The 18576-nt window shown below is 49.2% G+C and overlaps 1 protein-coding gene across 2 annotated transcripts; it reads right to left on the reverse strand.

Annotated features, from left to right (window-relative positions):
- Positions 1-234: 234 nt before the first annotated feature.
- Positions 235-17194, reverse strand: Isg20 (interferon stimulated exonuclease gene 20). Of its 2 annotated transcripts, none has more exons than XM_041654555.1 (4): positions 16948-17194; positions 16422-16674; positions 4793-4993; positions 235-595 (listed from the first exon to the last, which is right to left on the reverse strand). In XM_041654555.1, exons 2-4 carry the CDS (start codon positions 16647-16649, stop codon positions 473-475), a joined length of 552 nt encoding a protein of 183 aa, XP_041510489.1. In that variant the 5' UTR covers positions 16650-16674; positions 16948-17194; the 3' UTR covers positions 235-472. The 2 variants fall into 2 exon arrangements, with proteins under 2 accessions (XP_041510489.1, XP_041510497.1); XM_041654563.1 differs by lacking the exon at positions 16948-17194 and adding an exon at positions 16798-16922.
- Between the last annotated feature and the right edge of the window lie 1382 nt (positions 17195-18576).

The following is an 18576-nucleotide window of genomic DNA, read 5'->3' on the forward strand; positions in this document are numbered from 1 at the left end:
CAGTAGGCTGAGTGGGGACAGTCACAAGCTCAAGGTGGGCCTGGGATCAAGAAGAATTTAAAAGCAAGTTTTCCTATTACTGCCTGCCCAGTGTTCTCTTTGCAATGTGCAAAGTAATAAATAGACCTGGGAGAAGTGAGGGGAGGGAAAGGGGAAGAGAGAGAGGCACTTGCTAACTTCCTAGGCATAAATCTTCATTCTGTCACCAAGGAAGACAAAAGACAAGTTCCAATGTTGATTAGATAAAATACAGTGTGATTTATTACTAAAGTTTTTTTTCTTTTTTTGTATTTGCTTGTTTGTTCGTTTTTGTTTTTTGTTTTTTGTTTTTTCCCCAAAAGCAAGAGAAACCCTGTCATGGAGGAGTGTTCTTGTCTTTGCTTTTGCTTTTGCTATTAGAAACGGGTCTCATCTGTGGAAAACTACCGTCCTTAAGGAGTGGAAGCTTCTGGTCCCTGGAAGAGGATGACCTTCAGTATGATGCCCCTAGGCGGGACAGTCCTGGCTGGCCTCTGGCTCTGAGTCGCTGAGAGATTTTGTAGAGCTCCATCGTGGCCCTGGCGTCTTCCACAGAGCTGTGACCCAGCCAGTGGTTCTGTAGACACAAGGGAGAGCGAGAGCTAAGGGAGCTGCGTCTGGAGACACCCTGGCCTCCCCAGTCCTGGAGTGGGTCAGTAGGCAGAGTGTCCGTGAGGTCTCCGACTGGGATTTGAGCAGGAATCAGTGGGTGGCAGGAGCTGAATAGGGCAGCTTACAAGGAGAGGCAGGGAACTCCAGTGAAGGGTGTGCGGGGTGGGGCAGAGCAAAGGTGCTCAGAAAGAGAAAGGGCGTGACCAAGTGGAGACCAGCAAATTCCATCCATCCATCTCCTACATAGAGGGTAGGCTGGGTGGACATTGGTGCCTGGCCCAGTCCCCTGAAAGTCTGAGAGTACTTGAGAGACAGAGAAGGACAAGCCACGACACCAGAAGCTCTTTGAAGAGGGGGCCAGAGTATGGGAAAGAACCGGGTTCAAGACTTTCTGTTGAAGAAGAAATGACTGCCATCTGTCACCTCAGTGCTAATCCCTTGGCCCATGGAACCATCCCAAACCCCAGGAGCTAGATCTGGCTATCCCCAGTTTTACTGGATGTGCAACTGAGGCTCAACATGACAAACATTAGAGAGTGGGGGCTCACGTCAAGAGCCATGCCAACTCCCTGCTTACCTCTTGGCCTCAAGTCTTACCTGACGAGGGGGTTCGGCTGTTTCCCCTATGTCCCTCTGCTAGGGCAGCCTGCCTTTCCAAGGGCTCCTATACTCTTCAGACTGGCTACTACAGACATCTGTGGGGAGGCCCAGCTCAGACAGGCTGCCACATCCCGTTCTGTGTTATTAATAAGCGGTGTCCACAGTGACGCCTACATCCCAAGTGCTACTGTCCTAGGTGCCACCACCACCCTCGCTTGACAGGTGAGGACAGGGCACTGAGTGTCACTGCTTCACTATCTGTGGCAGTGGTAGCCGGTGGCTGGAGCATCCTCTACCAGTCAGCCTGGAGCAGTGGACAGCCCTGGCCTTGGTCCCAGTTCTAGCTCCCTCCTAGGACCTCATTGCCTTGGGCAATTTTTTTTTTTTTTTTGGTGCCTCTTTCCTCTTCGGTAAAATGACCTGGACACACCTGCCTTATAAGGAATCAAAGTATTATCAGTTCCCAGCAGGCCCAAGGGCTAAGTACACCAGGAACTTTCCTTCCCTGTGGGGTTCATGCCTGTAATGGGAGGGATCAGCACCTCTGACTGTGACAACTCTGGCTCATCTGTTGTTGAGGTGATCAGCAAAGTCCTCAGTCAGGAGCCAGAGGCCGGGTTCTGAGGACATCAGGGCAGGTAGGGGCCAATGAGAAGGGTAAACAGAGTTCCTGGAATAACCAAGGTTAAGGAATGGAGCCTAACAGTTGTGCAGAGCAGGCTCAAGATCCCCAGGACAAGGCCTGAGCTGAGAGCCACAGAGGGTAGCAGAAGGGCAGCTGTGAAGACACCCGCGCCTGGTGCAGGCATAGAAGATCACTGCATGCCCTCAGGGTATAAGAAAAGCCAGACCATTCTCATGGGTCATGGGACTGACTGAGGCCAGCCAGATTCAGGCCCACTCCGGCCTCCAAAACAATTAGCAGAGGTATGGGGTGGGGGTCCATACTATCAGCCACTCAAGACAAGTCATCCACACCCTACAGGCGCTGGCTCATGGACCTTCTCCAACTGGCTCCTCCCTCTCTCCAGATGGCTGTGACTCTGGCCCTGTAAACCATACTGGGATTTGCTCTGCTAGGGGGCAGACCACCATTCTCCCCATCCCCAGGACACTGCCCACCTGGCTCCTGTATTCCAGGTTAGCCTCCAACTTACTATGAAGCTGAGGAAGACCTTGGACTTCTGGCCTTCCTGTTCTACCCCCAAGGGCTAGCATCACAGGTGTGCACCATGCTTGGTCTCTATGGTGCCTGTTAGGAAAGCATTCTACCCACTGAACTATCTCTCCCCAACAATGCCTGCTCCTGGGCTACCTCCCATTCAACCGAGAGCTTCTCCCAGGCAGGGGCGTGGCACCTTCACTTTCAGCATCTAACACAGAGTAGGCACTCCGTGAAGCGCTATTGAAGCTGCCCATATACCTACAATGCCAGCATTTACAAGGCGGAAACAGAGTTGGGAATATAGGCTGCACCGTCAGACCCTGCTTTAAGAAAACAAAGGCTGATGCTTGTTCAGCTTGTTATGGTCAAGTCCCTGGGTCTGCTCCCCAATGCTGAAACATTAAAAAAAAAAAAAAAAAAAAACAACCAACAAACAAAACCCCCCAACTGAGCACTTGGTGGCACACACCTTTATTCCCAGCACTCTCAAGGCAGAAGCAGGCAGACTTCTGGGTCTGAGGTCAGTCTGATCTCAGAGTTCCAGGACAGCCAGGACTACACAGAGAAGCTTTGTCTCAAAAAAAAAAAAAAAAAAAAAAAAAAAACGAAACAAAATTGTTGACCAGGAGGGTCCCTGTGTTCCCTGTGTAGTGTTTGGCTGTTAAGGTGGGCCCCCTACCTACAGCTCTTCTCACTTGGAGAAGGGTGAGTCCCACCCCCACAAACTAAGGAGGTAGCACCTTGGAGCAACATGGAACATATGACAGGAACTGGTACATAGGTGGCTGGGCTGGCCCCCTCCACATGCAGGTTCCGGAGATGCACGAAGCAATTGCCTCTAGGCAGCCCAGCGGCAGCTAAATGAGCACATTACTTGAGGGCCAGGGAGGAAACTCCTACGCCCGGAGGACTGCTTCTATGGTGTCTGCTTACGCACTTGGCCATGTTACAGATGATTCTAGTTAAACCAATTCTACTAGTGTACTCGTTCTTCATGTTCTTTTTCTCCTTCCACACCAGTGGCTTCTGAAAATATCGATGTGCTGTATGATAATATGAGTCCTCCTGATCTGATAGAGCGGGCAGGCATTGAGCTGTAAAGCAGGTCATGGGAAAAAAACCTAACTGATGAAAGAATTGGGGAAAATACAGAAATTGTTCTTCACCTGATTATAAAACTTGGCAAAAGAATTATACTGAAATGGAAAAGAACTTGGCTATGACAAATAAAGTTTCTGAGGAACCTAGGGCTTTAGGGCTGACTGCCTATGGCCTTATAAATCAAAATTGGAATCGTGAGGAACAACAATGGGAAAGGTATGACAATGGAGTAAAACCCACGGAACTATGCTTCTGTAACTGCAAGTAGTTAGCCAAGGAGGTGGAAGCCTCAGTTGTTTTATGATTAACTCAGCCAAGAAGTGAGAATATAGTGGCTTGCATGTGGCTTGGGAACTGGGGAAGTGTCATAATGAATGATGATGTTCTGATTTCAAAGAATCTTTATACTTCCTGTGAACTGCTTTGCCCAGGTTATGATTAACCTGTGGCAAGAAAAAAAAAAGAATCATTTTCTTTGTGTAAACCTTACAATAAAAGACTGAGGTTTGAAACCCAGGGTAAAAGAAGGAGGAGGAGGAGGAGGAAGAAGAGGAGGAGGAGAAAGAAGAAGAAGAAGAAGAAGAAGAAGAAGAAGAAGAAGAAGAAGAAGAAGAAGTTGTTGCTCGCAGCTGATAGCCTGTGCCCTGCATCAGAATCCTGTGTTTGTATACTCATTTCGCCTTCCAGACATCCCAGATTCGAGCCCCACTTTTCTGCTGAGGCTGGTCCCCGGCACATAGGGACCCCAGCTCTCAGGTCCCACTATGGCACATTGGAGGTACAGGCTTTTGACCTGGGGTTGCAGTGGTGTAAGACCCATGGTTCACATGATTTAAGTCAAGAACCCTTTACCAGGGGCTTTTCCCTCTCCTTCCCTGCTAGTGCTCCTGGGATCACCTCACAAAGAGGTTTTCTGTATTCCTTTCCTTGACTCTGGTCTCCTGAAGCCAAAGACACCTCACACACAAACATACAGCCTCTCAGGGGTGGAGGGAAGAATCTTGGAGTTGCATGTCTGCACCAGAGCTTTCTGAGGTGGTGGTGGAGAGTCCTGGAAGATAGGCCCAGGTTCAGCAGGCTGCAGAGGCTCCTTACCTGGAGGGGGGGGGGGGGATGCGGGAAAGAAAAGGAGGAGGAGCCTCACTTTTAGGAGAGAGAGAAGACGGAGGAGAGAAAGCCGGAAGAGCAAGAGTGAGCTACTCTTCATTTGAGGGGGAGGAGGGAAAAGAGAGAGATGGGAGGGTAATGGAGGCGGGGGGGGGGGGGGGGGGGGGGTGGAGGGGGAGGGGTCCTCACCTGGATGTGCTTGTTTAGCAGCCGCTCACTCAGCACCCGCAGGGACACCCGTCTGTAATGGCCCACCTTGGCCTCATGACTCAGCACCATGTCCGTGGACGTGTCGTAGACGGTGTAGTTGCTCATGTCCTCCTTCAGTGCATTGAAGTCATGCTTCAGGTCGTGGCCCACCACCAGCTTGCCTTTCAGAAGCTGCAGGATCTGTTCAGGAAGACAGGTGTCCCCAAGCATGTCCACCCTGGGGGCTCCAGGCGGGGTGCCTGCCCCTCCCCGGAGTCATGGAGCTAGGTGGGCAGTGGCCACTCTTGGAGCTGCTATGGGACCCTGGGCCAAATCGCCTTCCCTCACTGGAGGGACACAAGGTGCAGAGCCCTTCTCAAAGCAGTCTAACTCTGTGAGGACCCCTACCCTGGGCTGCTCCCGAGGCTCATGGGAAGGGCTTGCATGGATACACGGCACATAGACTATGTCCTTTCACCTGCTGAGCAACTCTGCTGTAACGGGGCAAGAAATGACCTCTCAGAGGTGTCCACACCCCCTGAGGGGAATCTGTGAACACATACGTGGACAGCGGCGTGTGTGTGTGTGTGTGTGTGTGTGTGTGTGTGTGTGTGAAGTGGGTAAGTACATGTGGAACTTAAACTGTTAGCCATATATTCATCTTAAAATAGGGAAGCGTTTGGTGGGGATTGTGGCTCAGTGGGAAAGTTATTAGATCCAATCCCTAACACTGGGCAGAGAATGAGAGTTCCAGAATAGACCCCCATTATCAAGGACCCTTCGTTCTGAAGGTCAGGGATTTTTTTTTTTTTTTGAGGATAATTTGTGGACTGTTGGTAGTTTTGAACAGGAGGAAGGACTGAGGCCAAGGTGTTCAAGCTGCTTCCAGAACCTGGCAAGGGATGAGAAACCAGCCTTGCAAACTCCTTAACTTTGGTCCCAAAAAGGCCCAGGTTGGACTTCTGAAAAGAAGAACATTAAGATAATAAATTCATACTGTCTTAAAGCTTTAAGTTGCTGGCTCGGTTCAACAAAAGCTAGCCCAGTTAGGAGGGAGGCCCAGGCTTAACAGAATTCTACAGAAGAAAACAATGGTAACAGAAAACCCAGAGAATGAAATCATTTTCCTAAAGTGTCTCTGACCATTTTAAATGTTTGTTAATTCCTTCATAGTGCTCTTTAAAAACAATAATTAGGGCTGGTGTGGTGATATTTTGTTTGTGCTATAACAAATAAAGCTTGCCTGAGGGTCAGAGTGTGGAGAGAGCCATTAGTTAGTCATAGAGGCCAGGCAGTGGTGGCACACACCTTTAATTCCAGGCAGAGGCAGACAGACCTCTGTGAGTTCAAGGCCACCCTGGACTACCTTAGGTAGACCCAGTTTAAAAAAGAATCAGAGCCGGCAGTGCTGGCTCACACCTTTAATCCCAGTGCTTGGGAGTCACATGTCTTTAATCCTAGCACTAGAAAGGTGGAGACAGGAAGGGATATGGTTGGGCAGAAAGAGGAATATAAGGTGAGAGGAAGTAAGAGTTCAAGCGATTCAGTCTGAGGACTCATGGAGACAAGATCTTGCCCACTTTGGTCTGAGGATTTTGTAGAGGTTAAAAAGTCTCTCTAGGGGCTGGAGAGATGGCTCAGCGGTTAAGAGCACTGACTGTGCTTCCAGAGGTCCTGAGTTCAATTCCCAGCAACCACATGGTGGCTCACAACCATCTGTAATGAGGTCTGGCGCCCTCTTCTGGCCTGCAGACACACATGCAGACAGAACACTGTACACATAATAAATAAATAAATAAATAAATCTTTAAAAAAAAAGTCTCTCTAGTAAGTGGTTCCTTTACTTCTCTGATCTTTCAACATTTGCCCTAATATCTGACTCTGGGTTTTTATTATTAAGAACAATTAGAATTCACGCTACAGGCTGGGGTGTGGGTCAGCTGGTAGAGTACTTGCCTGGCATGGGATGTTTGGTTGGAAGCGTCACCCCAGCCCCTGGCATCTATATATCCTAAAAAGTCTGGAAAATTTGGGTAAAAAGTTCCATCCCAAGCCCCCTCTTCTGGGAGTTGCCTGCGTCCAGACTCCACCTCCAACAAAGCCCGTCAAATGGTGACCCCTCCCCAGAGTGGCTCAAGACCACACCCACAGCATATTTAAACTGACCCCCAGAGAATAAACACATGATTTTCTGGTCTTCCTTTCCTGTTTCCTCTTTGAGGGCCTGGAAGGCCACAGGGGAGTGTTGGCATCCATTAAACCTGGGCTGTTTCTTATTTGGTTTGATTTGGTCTGATTTGGATTATTGTGTCAGCAGAGAGATTTATCAGGGTGTAAAAACTTTTCTTTTCTTTTTTTTTTTTTTTTTTGGATTTTTCGAGACAGGGTTTCTCTGTAGCTTTTGGTTCCTGACCTGGAACTAGCTCTTGTAGACCAGGCTGGCCTCGAACTCACAGAGATCCGCCTGTCTCTGCCTCCTGAGTGCTGGGATTAAAGGCGTGCACTACCACCGCCCGGCTTTTTTTTTTTTTTAACTTTTCATGGGAGAACCTAGGTCCTATCCCATATAAAGCTGGCATGGTGGCACAGACCTGCAATCTAAGAATTTGGGGACTGGAGTTGGGAGGATCAGTTCACAGTGAGATCAAAGTCAGTCTGAGCTACATGGGACCCTAAGCAAACCAAGGAGGAGAATGAACTTCCCCTGGCTGGGGAAACCCTGGAGAAAGGTCATATATAGAGACAAGCTGAGAAAATCTAATACAGCAGCAAGCAACTTTACACATAACTTCTGCCTGCTGGCCCTGCCACACTGCCTGCATAGCCCTGCTCAACCACAGATACACAGGCATGACAAATGCTATCTACCAGTGTTTGGGCCATTTTGGGGGATAATGTGCTAAACATCGGAATGCTGGGATCCCCATACAGAGAGGGAGTGACAGAGCCTGGCTTCAGAGCATCTGCTTGTCACACTGCTGGATGAGCAAGGTTGATCTAGCAGCCCAGTGAGAGAAAAGGGCAACCCTCGGAGCGTTCAGCTCATGTCTTACATGGACTTCTAAGCCTCCCCTTGGCCTCTCTCCCATACCCTGGCACACAGCACAGCAACATTCTTTAACTTGGCTAGAAAGAGGCATCTGGAAACAAAACAGGGTGTCTGGCCTTGGCTATGGCTTCAAGACAGCTCTGCCTGCCTTCAGCTTTCTCTGTCCACAACCAGCACCTTAACCTGCATCATAGAAAAAGCTTCCTGCCTGCCTAACACTGCTCTACTGCCTGCTTCTCCTGGGGACATCAAAGGGCCTCTCTGGGCTTGTGTTGACACTTAGCCAAGAAGCTTGAGGTGGAGGCTTGTCCCATTATCTGGCTAACTGGCACCCAGATGCAAAAGGAGGCCCAGGTCTTGAGTCAGAAGACCAGGTGCTAGTGCCCCCTCTTCATAGGCTCCTTGATCCTAGGTCCTAGCATTTCCCAGATGAATCTTATTCAGAGCACCAGGACCAGTTGCAGAGGCACAGGATCAAAGGGCCTGGAGCCGGCCCTTGGCAACCCTCCCCCTGGTTGCACTTTGCTGATCAGTTTGGGAAACCTGCCTGGACCCTGTCAGCTTCTAGGAGTCCATTACTTTGTCTCTTCCACACCCTCAACCCTCCACTGCTTCTTATATCTGGCCATTCACTGCTGGCGACCAGCAAAGGTGGCTGTAAGTAGGGGACTGGAGAGAACTCTTGTCTTCCCAGAGGATCAAGGGTCTTTCTGTCATCAGGAATGGGCCGTCCTCTTGTCTCTTGCCAGGCTCACGGGTTACTTCGCCCCTGGCTCACACTGCTATCCTGGATTAAAAGAAGAGCAGCCGAGTCGCCTCCGGGGACCTGGCTAAGCTCCGCAGGGACCTGCCAGGTGGCAGAGTCCCAGCTGATACCCCTCCCTGACCACAGACTGCCTCCTTCTGCCTTTGGAGAGCCGACAAAAACAAGATATGAGCTATAAGTAACCTCGATTCCCGGAAGTAGAGCGACACGAAGCTGCCAGGAAGGAGCCCTGAGCCTGACAGTTGACGTGTAGTTCACCTGCCTGTGTCTTCAGCGCATCTTGCCCTTCTTGGGCTCCTTGTGATTTGTCAGAGTCTCTATAAACCCGTGTTTCTACACTGTAGCTCTATAGGCCGAGGCCCACCCATTGTGTCTTTCCTGTGGAATAGGACAGGGGAGGAGGCTACGTCCAGCCTTTGTTTATGTGCTGCTAGTGGCAGGAGCAGGGCTGCCACAGTGACAGCCGGAAATGTCTCTGGTGGGGGATGGGTGTGTGTGTGCAAATTCTCATCTCATTCAGAACCAGTGTTCCAGATGATTAGCCGATCAAGGTATGTAGAAAGATATAGAACAATTGCTTTACCCTGTGAAAGCAACAGTATCACATTACAAACTAATACACACATCTGTAAGCCCAGGAGGAGCAGAAGTCCAATTGGCCTACATAGTGAGTCTGAGGACAGTCTGGGCTATATGAGGCTCTATCTTACACAAAGAAAATGGAGCTGGTGTCAGTGCTCTAACATTCCTGGGCAGAGCCAGGGGGCTCAGGCTAGACCACAGCACTCCTGGCTATCACAGGCTGCCTTACTGCATGCCATGATTTGGGCCTACTCACTCTCTCTTTAACCTGGGGTTGAAGAGATTTGAACAGAAAACTTGCCCAGAACTCAGCTCTGGCAAGCCCTAGATGCCTCTGGAAAGTTCCATTGCCTGTGGATCTGAGAAAAGGCTAGCAGCTTCTTTCTTCTGAGGGTCTCCAGTACATTTTGGGGCCCATGCGTATTTTCTGCCTTTAGGAGTAAAACATAGATGAGGCTGGGGAAACAGTTCTGTCAGTAAAGGGCCAGATACACAAGCATTAAGGACCCAGGTTTGGATCCCCAGCACCCACTTAAAAACTGGGTGTGTAGGCACATGTCTATATGCCTCATGCTGGGGACCAGGTGGAGACAAGGAGATCTCTGAAATTCATTGGCTGGTCTGTCGTCCTTTCCAAAGCAATGTGTGTCAGGGTCGCAAAAATTAGGCGGGAAGAAATCAAGACAGACACCTTACAGTGATGGACCTTGACCTCCACACAAACGTACACCGGTACTTACACGTGCATACACAAACAAGTGCACAGGCCACACACACACACACACAAACACACACAATTATGAAGAATGCATTTGGAAGTGCATGTCTGTACCCTCAGCTACTCAGGAAGCTGAGTAGAAGGACCAAAAGTTCAAAACCTGCCGGGTTAGTGAGTTCAAGGTCAGCCTGGGAAGCTTAGTGAGACTGTATCTCAAAAAGTATAAAGACAGCTGGGGATATGACTCAGTTGGTGTAAGGGTCCAGTTCAATCCCAGCACCACAAAAACAAGTAACAAAATACCGTGGTTAGTGAGTGAGAACCAGCTGTGTAGGGAACCAGCTCACTCTGTGTAAGCATTTGTCAGGTCCAAACATTCCCCCTGTCCCCCCCCCCCCACACACACACACAAGAGCAGGCCCTCTGACTAGGTTCAGGATGACAGTAAAGACTCCAGCTGGAGGAGAAGCAAAAGGGTTCCAGGTGATAGGTTGGAGCTCCTACACAGCATTCTTCAGGAACCTGTGAGAAGGGTTTCTGTCTGCCAGAAGGAGCCACTTCCCTTATCTTCCCTTGCCTCTGGCAAAGGGGACATATAGCTCTCTATTGACATACACCTGTGCCAATGCGATCTTCCAAGCTCCCCAGTCTCTACCAGCATGTACCTACCTACATCCCAAAGCCACCCTGCCAAGTTTTTTTCCTCTTGCACCCCAGAGATAGTGTTGCAGTCTGAACACAATTTCGGTTTTCACCCACGGTGTGGTTCAGTTTGGTGGTTTCCCTGCACCCTCTCTCACAACATTCATGACATGAGCATGGCCATACCAAGGATAAAAGTGCTGCAGACTCATGGAGACAGAGAGGCTTTACCCAGGTCTGGCTCAGGAGAATTGTGAAGCCTCCCCTGGTCCGACAGTTCTGGATGAATGGTTAACCTTTAGCTAAAAAGCAGTATGTAGAGAAATAATTGGCCACAGCTTCCTCTCCCCGGATGACTGTGGCTTGAGACCAGGCCCCTACAGAGACACCCAACCAAGATTAGCTAACCTGCCTCCTTGGTTTCTGAGCTGATGGTGACTTACATTGCCGTGGGAATAAAATGGCTGTTTTCTTGCTGTAAATTTCTTGCTGTAGCTTCCTCCCATCTGTTACAAATTTGGGATTTATCCCCCACAATCCAGCACTATTTGATCATTTACTGGGTACAATTTTCCCTATGCACTTGGGGTGTACTGATTACATTCCCTAGCTTTGTGTGAAAACAATTTCCACTACCAGGCCTCTGTTCCTCTCTCCTATCTAAACACAGGGATCTGGCTTCCTGCAATTATCTTTATTGACAGGCATTTTGGGCAGTGTTTAGAATCCAGACAAAGGCATTCTGTTTAAGACATTTCCAGATATCCAAACATAGAATTATTATATGCCCAAAGCTGCTCAGATATATAGAAAAAAATCAGCATGCCCTCGTTTTACCTCACTTATAGATAAGGAAAGCGGCGACCTAAAACTAACCTTGCATTATGCTCACCTTCACCTCAGTGTACGGATGATCTTAGCTCAGGAAACTACTGCTTGTGTTCTACTCTCAGAGACAGCAAGAAAGACATTCTTCTCACTGGCCCCATAGACCCACACAGCCAAGGATCAGAAAGGCTAATAAGTATCAAGCCCCAGAACTGATCATTTAGAGGTTTGGGTCTCCTTTATGCTTCAACCACTTAGAGCAAAGGTGTCAACTTCAGATCTAAAAGGCCCTGAGAGCTTGCAACATCTGGCAAATGTGCTAATGGATCAAGGGCCATAGCTTCCCATTTGTTTACATAGGTTGCCTGGTTACTCGGTACTCTCTATGCATGATTGGGGGACAAAAGCAGAGCACTAAATAAAAAGACAATCTTTGCCTTCCTCGTGATTTTACTGAATATAAACTTCTTAGCTCTTTATTCTAAACATCTAAAAATATAGCGAAGCACACTAGTCTCCCCTTCTAGAATTCCCTGATGATTTAATCTCCTCCTTAATTAACCTTAAGGGGAGGGACACATGTTCACTAAGCCACTCCCATCTTCGAGCTGACAGTCATGGCTCTGTGCGCATGCGCGTGTCTTTTATGTCCTATCTGTCTTTTATGGCCCTAAAGAATTCCAGTCCTGGACACCACCCACCCCTGGCTGGGAAATTGCTGGTTGTAGGAGTGTAGAAACTGCAGTATGCAACTTCATAAGGAAAAGCAAAAACCCCAGGATAGCCAAAACAATCCTATGCAATAAAAGAACTTCTGGAAGCATCACAATCCCTGACTTCAAACTCTACCACAGAGCTACAGTACTGAAAACAGCCTGGTATTGGCATAAGAACAGACAGGAGGCCAGGCGGTGGTGGCGCACGCCTTTAATCCCAGCACTCGGGAGGCAGAGGCAGGCGGATCTCTGTGAGTTCGAGACCAGCCTGGTCTACAAGAGCTAGTTCCAGGACAGGCTCCAAAACCACAGAGAAACCCTGTCTCGAAAAACCAAAAAAAAAAAAAAAAAAAAAGAACAGACAGGAGGACCAATGGAACCAAATCGAAGACTTGGATATTAATCCACACACCTTCAAATACCTGATTTTTGACGAAGAAGCAAAAAATATCAAGTGGAAAAAATAAAGCATATTTAACAAGTGGTGCTGGGCCGGGCGGTGGTGGCGCACACCTTTAATCCCAGCACTCGGGAGGCAGAGGCAGGCGGATCTCTGTGAGTTCGAGATCAGCCAGGTCTACAAGAGCTAGTTCCAGGACAGGCTCCAAAACCACAGAGAAACGATGTCTCGAAAAAACCAAAAAACAAAAACAAAAAAACAAAAAAACAAGTGGTGCTGGCATAACTGGATATCAACATGTATAAGAATGAAAATAGACCCACATCTATCACCATACACAAAACTCAAGTCCAAAAAGATCAAAGACCTCAATATAAAGCCAGCCACACTGAACCTTATAGAAGAGAAAGTGGGAAGTACACTTGAACACATTGGCACAGGAGACCACTTCCTAAATAGAACCTCAGCAGCACAGACACTGAGAGAAACAATTAATAAATGGGACTCCTGAAACTGAAAAGCTTCTGTAAAGCAAAGGACATGGTCAACAAGACAGCCTACAGAATGGGAAAAGATCTTCACTAAGCCCACATCAGACAGAGGTCTGATCTCCAAAATATACAAAGAACTCAAGAAATTGGTCATCATAAGATCCAATAAAAAAAATGGAGTACAGACCTAAACAGAGACCTCTCAACAGAGGAATCTAAAATGGCTGAAAGACACTAAAGGAAATGTTCAACATCCTTAGCCATCAGAAAAATGCAAATCAAAACAACTCTGAGATTCCATCTTACACCTGAAAGAATGGCCAAGATCGCCCCATGCCTTTAATCCCAGCACTTGGGAGGCAGAGGCAGGTGGATCTCTGTGAGCTTGAGGCCAGCCTGGACTTTAAGAGCTAGTTCCAGGACAGACTCCAAATCTACAGAGAAACCCTGTCTCAAAACAAAGAGAGAGAGAGAGAATGGTCAAGATCAAAAACACTGATGACAACTTATAGAGAGGTTGTGGGGAAAAGGAACACTTCTACATTACTGGTGGAAATGCAAGCTAGTACAGCTCCTTTGGATGTCAGTGTGGCGATTTCTCAGAAAATTAGGAAACAACCTTCCTCAAGACCCAGCAATACCACTTTTGGGTATATATCCAAAGGATGCTCAATCGTGCCACAAGGACATGTGCTCAACCATGTTCATAGCAGCTTTGTTTATCACAGCCAGAACCTGGAAACAACCTAAATGCCCCTCGACAGAAGAATGGATAAGGAAAATGTGTGGTACATTTACACAATGGAGTACTTCACAGCAGAAAAAAATAATGACATCTTGAATTTTGCAGGCAAATGGATGGAACTAGAAAATATTATTTTGAGTAAGGTAACCCAGACCCAGAAAGATAATTATCACATGTACTCACTCATAAGTGGTTTTTAAACATAAAGCAAAGAAAACCAGCCCACAAATTACAATCCCAGAGAACCTAGACAATGAAGACCCTAAGAGAGACTTACATAGATCTAATCTACATGAGAAGTAGAAAAAGACAAGATCTCCTGAGTAAATTGGGAGCATGGGGATCTTGGGAGAGGGTTGAAGGGGGAGGGGGAGGCAGGAAGGGGAGCAGAGAAAAATGTAGAGCTCAATAAATATCAATAATAAAAAAAAAAGAATTCTAGTCCTGGACAGCCCTGGGCTGGGAACTTGCTGGTTGTAAGAGTGTATAAACTAGAAGCATTTGCAGTAGAAAAAGAATAAAGAGACATGCTAAGGAAAAATGTGTGAGTTAATCTTTTTTCCCCCTCAGATCTTCTTAGTTAATTTCCTTTGTTGGATGTAGTGCCTTAGCCAGGCCTTAAGGAGTCTGAGCCCCTGGTTACAGTGCATCTCTATCAGAGTCAAGGGTTCACCCCACCCACGTTTTCTGTATGCGTGTCTTCATTCCTTATTACTCTAGCCTGGTCAATCCCAAAGTCATGCAGGTCGTGGCACGGCTTCTTCAGGGATCGTGGTCGATCCCATGTTCCTGAAAGTCAAGGACAGCTTGGTGTTTGGGCACCTAGTACACAGGCAGCCTCGTAAAGGCCTTGGATGGGGCGGGGACCAGGTTCTGGTAGGGCTACTTCATTGGGAAGTGGTGGGGTGGGGTGAGGGGGATATGAGATGCGGTACTAGGCTCCTATTCTAGGAGGCCGAGAAAGGTTAAGGTCAGTCAAAGGCTCAAGTAGCCTGGGCTGCTATGGATGGAGTGTGCCGTGCTGGCCACTGTCCCTTATACTGGACACTGATGCGGAATGTTGGAACAGAACGTTACAGTTCCAGCCTCGAGTCAGAATGAGCTCCGCTCCACCCCGTGTACCACCGACCTTGCTGCCCCTTGGTCTCCTCATCTGAAAAGCAGAAGCGATGAGACTGGCTACCTCATTCTTGCCGCTGCCGCAGAGTGAAGAACGTGGTATGGTTTTGCCTAGGATAGGATCTGGAGCATGGCACTGGATACATTCATATTGGTGTGTCATCCTCATATCACAGAGCCTTGATGAGTGAGCTCAGAGAGGGTGGCCATCAAGCCCGAGGACACAGAGCAGGCAGGTGGCAGAGCTGGGAATGGATCCCGGGACAACATGCTTGCTCTTGGCCCCTTCCCCAGGCTGCCTGTGTGTGTCAGCTGCAACTCCCGAAAGGGTGGATGGTGGAATAGAGGCAACTTCATCACGGAAAACTCAGGTCTGCTCTTATCTCACACACATTCCCGGGGCACCTTCCAAAGTCTAAGCAGTATGTCCTTGGTAGATACAGATAAGTGTGCATCGGAGCAGCAGGGAGCCATGACTCACGCGTGTCTGCTTCTTTGTGAGACAATTAATTCCTGAGTACCACTTGGACTGGGTTGGGGTAGAAATGAAGGGTGAATGAGCATGGGGAGGGCTAAGAAAGGAGGGAGGGAGGAGAAGGGGAAGAACAAGAAGAGGAGTGGGAGGAGAAAGGAGGGGGGAGAAGGAAAGAAAGGAGGGAGAGAGAGAGAGAGAGATGAAGGGAGGGAGGGGGAGGAAGGGAGGGAGGGAGAGAGAGAGAATACTCCACTACCTAGTAAGTAATAGCACTGTTGGGATTTTTTTTTTTTTTTTTTGAGACAGGGTTTCTCTGTAGCTTTGGAGCCTGTCCTGGAACTAGCTCTCGTAGACCAAGCTGGTCTCAAACTCACAGAGATCTGCCTGCCTCTGCAGGGATTAAAGGCGTGCGCTGCCACGACTGCCCAACATCACTGTTGGGATTTTTTATGTCTAGCCTTCAGTGCTCTGGTACATACTGGGCATGCCTCCGTAGAGACCAACCACAGTTCCTGTGATCTTGAACTTCCCCAAACTCCCGCTGAACCTGCCCCGAGGTGATGAACCCTGGGGAAATTTCCACTTGAGTTTTTATTTCCCTTCAGTCATACAAAGAAACAAAGTATCTGGTAGACGTGGCTACAGGCTAAAGGGTAAAAAACCTTGGTCTTCAAGCTCAAGAGGGAGCCTGCTACAGTCCAGAGCACTTGGTCAGGGAACAAGATCTCCAGTCCAGGAATCTCTGGCCTCGGAACTCAAGCCTGCTCGGCCTCGGAGCCTCATTTCCCAGGCTCACCAGGGCCGTGTGGTCTGAGAGAGAGAGACAACAACAGGAATTCAACTTCCCCAGCACAAGACCCGAAAATTAGACCAGATAGATGCTCTGGAAGCAGCCCCAGATGGGAGCCTAAGGTTCTCTGTTGGTGGGGGAACTACCTCATCGGGGGGCTGTGATAACAAGGCCCAGGGTTCATTTCTCAGAAATGTGAAGAATTTCTCATGGTAGAGTCACAGACCACAGACCCTAGGGAAGGTGCCGAGGTGGAAGGACAGGGTCCCTGCGACTCCTGTTGGCTTGACTCCTGGTCCTTCACTTACCTCTAGCTTGGCTTCAGCAAAAGGCGTAGCCCTCATCATGTGCTGAGGTGTGATCCCGCTGACTCTGGATCTATAATCGGTGATCACGCCCTCTGGCCGGATGTATTTGTCGTACAGAACTGCACCATAGAGGTTCACGATGCTGCAGCGGGCAAGGCCACTCACCATCTGGGGCCCTACGCCCACCATCTCGCAGTCTATGGCCACCACCTCTGGGCTGCCTGCCATGTTCCTTGGCGACCCTCAGAAAGTCCTGGAGGATGTGGGGTGGGGGGACGACCAGGGTGTCATTCAAGTACCCACAAGCCTCCAGGCATCCTAGGCCACCACCCTGCCAGACTACACCCTCAGCCCTATTCTTTGTCCCCAATGGCACCTGGCAACAGGGGACGCTGGCCTCTTATCACCCTTCAGCTTCTCGGTGCTTAGGTGCCAGGCCCTGCTGGTCCTGTCTGGCTGTCCCACCAACAAGCAGCCCCCTCCCTCTGCTTCCCAGGCTGGGCTGCTGTGTGGTTCCTGCTCTCACCTGTCTGCTCCCGTGCCCCGAGTTCTCTTCTGCCTTCCTGTTGTCACCGCTCGGTTACTGCAGTTACTTTGGGAAGTGACTCATCTCTAACTTGAGCCTCTTTTAGTTTCAGTTTCTGCTTTGTTATCAAGGGAAGTCGGGGAGAGGGGGCAGGCCTTGTAGGCTGGGCTGCTTCATCCCCTCAGGCTAGCAGGTGGGGGGCCAGCCAGCAGGCTAAATCAAGGGCTGGCTGCCTCAGGGTGTCCCTCCTCTAGCCCTGCCCTCCTCCCTTTCAGATGACGTGTCTGTGTCTGACGTGGATGGAGTGGATTGCAACATCTTTCTTTTTCACCCTCCACCCAGAGAATAAACATCCCTGGGATGGGAGCCTGAGGAATGTCCTACAACTTCTGGGATCTGCTGTCAGTGGGATAACCTGTGAGGTCTTCTGAGGGCAGAGCAAGCCGGTTCTGAAACAGTGGGCTATTAATTGGGCAGGGCAGGAGAGTGGTTGGATAGGAGGGGGCAGGTCCCTGGCCTCTGCCCCAGTGAAGGCAATGGAGGCTGTGGGCGTGGCAGGGGGGGAACCATTGGTGGCTTCTACCAGGTCAGTAGTGCCTCAGTGGGCCCAGTCTTTACCTGGGATAGTTTGACAAACAACGACAGACCTTGACAGGGCCTCAAGCCAGGCTATAGACTCCTGGTCTGGAACTTAGAATTCTTAAGAGTGGTTCCTAATTCCTAATTCTTATTAGGTCCAAAGAGAGAAATCCCAAGAAGCCCCCAAAGGGGCAGGCTCGCTGACGTTGTGCACAGTGATAGCCTAGGTTCAGCTCAAGCTGGACTATAGGATTTCTGGTGTATAGATCAAAGTTCACAGGCACCGTTCCTCAGAAACCTGCTTGATTTCTGCCTGCCAGAACACACCTGGGGTTACATACCACAACCTGTGATGGTGGCTACATACCCAGACTCCTTCCGTACCTACTCACATGTATCTGCCATGCATCTCAGCATTTTAAAGACCATGGCGGTCTTCTGGCCTTTCTTCCCTCCCCCACCTCTCCACTATGCTAGTTCCCAGGCTGTCCCAGTTCACTCCCCTCCCCCAATTCTCCTGCTAGACTCTCTTCTCTCAGCCCTGGCCATGGCCTGTCTGCTTTTTTTTTTTTTTTCTTCTCTTCTCTGGATGCTTCTGGACGCCTCTGGCTGTTGTCTCATACTACAATAAAACCCCCTGCTTCAGCGGCTTCTTTACCGAGTTCTCTGCTCATACCTGTCATGAAGGGAATGCCCAGTATTCTTTTGATAAAAACAAACGAGGTGCACCTGGACCAAAACCAGACTGGGCGTTCTGAAAGGAGCGCTCTTGCACTGTGTGCTGGGGTGAGTCCAATAAAGAAGCCTGGCTGCCTCCCTGCCCAGATCTACATCCAGTCACAGCCCTCAGCCTGATACGACGCCACGAAGATTTGTGGTTTAGAAAGGAACTTGCCCAGATCTGTGGTTTCTTTGCCAAGCTAGATGTCTGACTGTAACAGATTTCAAAAATCAAATGCTGGAGTTGGGAGTGTAGTTCAGTGTGGTAGAGTGTTCGCTTAGCACGCAAGAGGCCCTTGGTTCCGTGTTCAGCATTGGCCAGGTGTAGCG

This window comes from Microtus oregoni, unplaced genomic scaffold (genome assembly GCF_018167655.1).
Source record: "Microtus oregoni isolate MIOR12 unplaced genomic scaffold, Mior012 000000F_ref0000247, whole genome shotgun sequence".
Classification (NCBI taxonomy): Eukaryota; Metazoa; Chordata; class Mammalia; order Rodentia; family Cricetidae; genus Microtus; species Microtus oregoni.

Bases quoted from the DNA above. Each gene is read 5' to 3' on its own strand.
- Isg20 (XM_041654555.1), bottom strand. From the start codon at position 16,649: ATGGCAGGCAGCCCAGAGGTGGTGGCCATAGACTGCGAGATGGTGGGC. The intron at 4,994-16,421 runs GTAAGTGAAGGA...CTTCCTGAACAG, and splicing joins TTGCTGAAGCCAAGCTAGAG to ATCCTGCAGCTTCTGAAAGG. The intron at 596-4,792 runs GTGAGGACCCCT...TTGTGTCTACAG, and splicing joins TGCTAAACAAGCACATCCAG to AACCACTGGCTGGGTCACAG.